Source organism: Papaver somniferum, chromosome 1 (genome assembly GCF_003573695.1).
Source record: "Papaver somniferum cultivar HN1 chromosome 1, ASM357369v1, whole genome shotgun sequence".
Classification (NCBI taxonomy): Eukaryota; Viridiplantae; Streptophyta; class Magnoliopsida; order Ranunculales; family Papaveraceae; genus Papaver; species Papaver somniferum.
The window spans coordinates 45,930,902-45,936,451 of record NC_039358.1 but is presented as its reverse complement, the minus strand read 5'-3'; the positions used below and the strand labels follow the sequence as shown (position 1 = coordinate 45,936,451).

The following is a 5,550-nucleotide window of genomic DNA, read 5'->3' as shown; positions in this document are numbered from 1 at the left end:
TAGTGCGGCTTGCATGCTGGCATGCCTTGGCGCGGAGACGTGGCTGGCATGGTTTGTCATTGGCACGGTGGTGCGGCTTGCATGCTGGCATGCCTTGGCGCGGAGACGTGGCTGGCATGGTTTGCCATTGGCACGGTGGTGCGGCTGGCATGCTGGCATGCCTTGGCGCGGAGACGTGGCTGTCATGGTTTGTCATTGTCACGGTGGTGCAGCTGGCATGCCTTGGCGCAGAGACGTGGCTGGCATGGTTTGCCATTGCCACGGTGGTGCGGCTGGCATGCCTTGGCGCGGAGACGTGGATGGCATGGTTTGACGTTGGCACGGTGGTGCGGCTGGCATGCTGGCATGCCTTGGCGAGGAGACGTGGATGGCATGGTTTTTCATTGGCACGATGGTGCGGCTGGCATGCTGTCATGCCTTGGCGCAGAGACGTGGCTGGCATGGTTTGCCATTGGCACGGTGGTGCAGCTGGCATGGTTGGCATGCCTTGGCGCGGTGACGTGGCTGGCATGGTTTTCCATTGGCACGGTGGCGTGAGAATTAGGGTTTGGCATATACGAAGGTGCTGTCAGTCAATACTAAGGATTCTGCCGTGGAACATGACACACGTATATATAAAAAAAAGGTACCCTGGTAATTCTTACGTAGGCATGTTGGATGATTCAATAAATGCACTAGTGACGTCATGTCATATGTAAGGTTTTACGATTTAACCCTAAGCTAAAAACCACCATCAACACTTGAAAAATTTCCAAATTATCAACTTGAAACAAAAATAGTTCTTGAATAAAAATTTCTTCTTAGTTAAGATTGCTAAGGATCTATGAACATCCATTGCTTGAATCATATTTCGGGATATTTAACTAGACAAGCTTGACTTGAAACTTCTTCCTTGCAATATTAGGTCTACTAAAAATCATACGACTTAGTCTCGTAAAGATAGAATGATAATGTCGTGAGTAAATAGGATGGTCCAGTCTTTACATACCTCTTTCTCGATGAAGTTCTTCGAATGTCTTCATTTGATATTCAGTTGAATCTTCGAGGGTTATTCAATAATGTATGATACTCAACTATCATACTCTAATCCTAGTAAGAGACTTGACTTAAGTAGACCAGAAATCAAGATATAATTTTATGCATCTTACATTGACAACAAGCATGAGATAGTAAAACTTGCAAGTTCGATCGAGCAATGCTCTAACATAACCGTTCATGCTTGTTGAGTTTTGTTTCACATAAGACATTGTGAAGTTCATGACAAGTTGTTGATTCCGGGCTTGGGTTGGCGAAATTACATTCTAGAAAAATACAGAGATTCACTATTACATACTTTGCAAATTGTGTTTATGTTATTGCTGCCACTTTCACCATTTAATATAATAACCTGAGCCATTTTTTCCATATAAATTTTTCGATAGAGGGTGGAACTCTTAACTTCCAGATTAAAGCCCATCTAGAGGTGTTGTTACAGTTGTTATTCAACTTATTATATAATAATTTGACAGTGAATTTACCATACTTGGTAAGATTCCAGATACAACTTGGTCTTCTCTGTCATCTACCGACATATGCATTTGTTTTATGATACTAACCAATTCAGAATCAAAACAGACATTTAATTTAGAAACATCCCATTCTTTATCTTGAGTAAGGTCACTCACTTTGTTCAGACCTTCATTTCTTGCACTTGGTTTCGGAAACGATGGTTTCCTGTTAGGAATCCAATAACCCGCATATGAAACTTATCACCTTTGCCTATTAACCAGAAGCAATTGTTTTGTATGTGCCCTATTCCATTTTTTATTCATCTCCATAATCAACTATCAATTTATTTTGGTTTAAGATCAATGATTCAACGTGCACACATCAATTGAGATACTCTTAAGCACGAAAAGAAAAAAAAATGTACTTTGTATTAGAATATGAACGACCTTGCTACAGCTAGTCCAACGGGCTAGTCCAAAATTTGGACAATAGGTGTCATAATCTTAACGGTGAAGAGGGAAATGATTCTAGCATTGAGATTGGTAGTGGGGTAAAGATGGGAATGATCAGAGGTCTGGATTAATTGTCCTATATCTGGACTATGTTAGTTGTGCAAGATATAGACTTTTCCAATATGAATATGAGTTAAGGTCTGCATTTTCATCTGTCACCCTGACAAGAAAACAAGCAATCCATAGGCATGCTAAAACCTAAGAAAATGTTAAAGAGAAAAGGAAAAATGACCAATACGAAACCCCTAGCTCTCATTCTTTGGCCTCCCCCTCTTATATGCGTTTGCTCCTGTTTATATAGCTTTCGTAGCTATCTGACTTTCACACTGGAGTCTGGAAGTAGGAAACACGTCGTTTCCTTGTTTAAGAACTTAAAATCCAAACTTCACCTCCTCCTTAATTTGACGCGGTTTAAGAACAATACTCAGCCCACTTACTTAGCCCAGAACATCCCGCCACTGATTTTTAGAGCATACTCAATTTGATTCGGCTGCTACGACTTCTGATTTATCCAAAGATTATCACATTCAGAGGACAACAATGGACTCGGTCATTGATTAAAACTCAAAAGATAGTATTTGATACTCTTCGGAACTAATCGAAGCCGCAGTAATTCCCATCACCTAAATCTACGACTCTGTAGCGATAAAATGATTCGTAATCATCATCACCATCCACATTTACAGCATTAAACTCATAGTCCTCTGTGGGGTCATTTGGGAGCCTTAGTTTTATAAGCCTCTCTTTGCAGCTTTTCAGTAGAACCCCTTCTAGATTAAGGTTGAAGCATTGACGGAGGTCAAGAGATTCAAGATGCAGGCAGCCATTGGGAATGGCCCCCAACCCCACATTGGTCAATTTATTCCCGAAAAGATGAATATGATGCAGCTGAGGCATGTTTGCTGCAATGACTAGTGCCTCATCATCACAATCTCTGTGTGGCAGCCTGTAGCCTCGACAGTTGAGCCGGAATGATTTTAGCTGCCAGCATAATTTCCCAATTGTTTCAAGCATATCAGGCACATCCCCAGAGAACGAACAGTGGCATATTTCAAGTTCCTCCAGCAGGACAGCTTTCTTGGCCACATTAATCAATGCATCATCGCCAACTTGATAGCAAGATACAAGCCGAAGACATCGTAAGGAACCAGACCTGAAAACAGATAATTTAATATGGAGGAGTTCCAAATAATGTTGCAAAGCATACAACAAAATAAATTCTTTCGGACGGTAAATTACTTTTTGAGCCAATCTTCACTTAGATGAACTATAATATCACAAGATGGAATTTTTCACATTAACAGGGGTATATGGATATTCAAGAGTAATATCTTGCACATCGGATAAGCATGCTCTAAAATATGATTTATCTACAGAACTAATAAAAGTGATGCAGTACATTCAACAAAAACGCATACTCAACCGATAAAGTTCACACTGGAGCAACTAGAATCTTTGAACCCAAGGTTGGCCTATGATTCTAAGAGCATAAAATGGTCCGCTAAATCTAAAATAGTTTACAGAAGGCCATTCAAGTCTGGAGCTGAGGTCTGGAATCATATCTTACAGACTGACCACGACTTAACATGACTCCCTTTATTGCAAAGAGATCAGCAGAGAAATTTATCTCTCTAAGACCATGTCTAAACTGCAATCAAAGTAAGGATCTGCTGATTCTGGCATCTCGCCATAAAGATCCAAGGTAATATTCCCAGAAATACAAGCACTAACCACAACTTCCAAATCAGATTGCAAAACAATATGCAACAAACCAACTTCAGCAGCCTGCTCAAGAGCTTTAATAACAGACACTCCTTCAGCTAGAAAGTTTGTTGCCACACCGAAACAACCAGACTCGGATTTAAGGAAACTGCCAGCACTATTTCTGCCAACAAAGCCATATCCTGCAATCCCAGGATTTCCTCTCGAGGCTCCGTCACAGCAAACAAGAGTAATATCCACAGGAGGAAGATTACACTTGCATTCAAACAGCCCTTATTACCTACCTTAACTCTTCTACATTCAATCTGAAAATATTTTAGAATCAACATACCGTAGGAAGAATTCTACATACAACAAATAGTGGAAAGAGCAATTAACTACAAAGGCATTAAACTTGTACAATCAACAAATGTAGTCAAGTTAGTTCTTGATTGCTGAAAAGAAACTAGGAGAGTTGGTAGTGTTTGTTGTTTACTGTTTCGGTATAGTTTGTTGCCAACCTATATAGGGCTCCCACTTGCAGTTATTCAACATTGCAAGTTTGCATATGAAATGTGAAATTTGTCTAAGTATTTTATAACTACAATCTGAATGATTATAGTAATCGATGGCTAAGGAACTCTACAATATCAAATCAGTCAATATAGTTCAGCAGAAACTCCATTATCTTAAACAAGCCATGGATGGAACAAAATACTTAACATAGCAGTTACAATAGACAGACAATGTAAGCAAAAACCATCCAAAAGATGCAATTGAACAACAAGAAATTCATAATTCCAAAACAAATTAAGAGATAAAATTCACTTACTGATCAGCAATATAAGCTAAAAGCTCATCGCTACAAAAGCGTTCCAAAGAGAACTCAACCAACTGGCCACAGCTCCTATCCACAGCTTTCTTCACCAGCGTTTCAATATCATACATGTTATTCTGAAACAAAGCCCATCCAATCCTCGTATCATACAAGCTCACCTTGAACGAATCCCAAGTATTCCTCGTATCTATTGAACGAAACAGCGAAGGTTCTTTGGATGCTTTTCTCCAGGTTGAACATACTGGCTGAGCCCTAAGTAAGATGTCAATTGCGCCTAATTTGAGAAATATAAGAGAGAGAACATCTGGAGGCAATTCAGCCCAATTTCTGATTTCTTCTGATGAAATGGGAGTTTGATTGTCCGTGATTACTAGCTTCTTCTTCTTCTTTTTTTGATGAATTTTTTTATTAGGAGGCATCGTCCACAAACGCAAGAATTCCCCTCACCCTAGTTAGAAAAATCACAAAAGAGAAAAAATAAATTGAAATTAGATAATTCTATCGGGATCTGTTACGAAAAATGCTGTGAAAATGGAGCTGAGGTCTTAGATCTGTGGTTTTTTCAAGTAAATGGATTCAAAAATCCCAAAGCTACGGTAGTTTTAAAAGTTTTTGGATAACGCGCCATTTGATACTTGTAGGGATGTTGTGTGTTTCCGGTAGTGGGTGTGGGTGTTCACGTGCACCAAAAGGAGGTCCACCCTGGCTAATTATTCTAGCGGGCTTATCTTTTCGGCCTGATATTAGACGTACACCCAAAAAATTTATTTGGCCAAGAACATGCACTCTAGAAAATTAAAACCATTTGCTAATTTCAGATAGACCAAAATGAGTCGGGGAATTTCCGTAAGATCCAGGCGAGTCAAATTAGACCAACAGAAAGAAACAAAATATGATGCAAGAGACACAAAAGAGATGGTAGTAAAAAGAAAAAAGTTACAACCATTTTTTAAAAGGATATCCATTTACTCCGTGATTGTCCAAAATTTAATATCTAATATTTTATGGAAC

At 39.5% G+C, this 5,550-nt stretch overlaps 1 protein-coding gene across 1 annotated transcript; it reads right to left on the bottom strand.

Moving 5' to 3' along the window:
• Positions 1–2,106: 2,106 nt before the first annotated feature.
• LOC113328436 (putative F-box/LRR-repeat protein 23) lies at positions 2,107–5,117 on the bottom strand. Its single transcript, XM_026575552.1, has 2 exons — positions 4,534–5,117; positions 2,107–3,153 (listed from the first exon to the last, which is right to left on the bottom strand). The coding sequence occupies exons 1-2, from the start codon at positions 4,956–4,958 to the stop codon at positions 2,595–2,597; spliced, it is 984 nt and encodes a 327-aa protein (XP_026431337.1). The 5' UTR covers positions 4,959–5,117; the 3' UTR covers positions 2,107–2,594.
• Between the last annotated feature and the right edge of the window lie 433 nt (positions 5,118–5,550).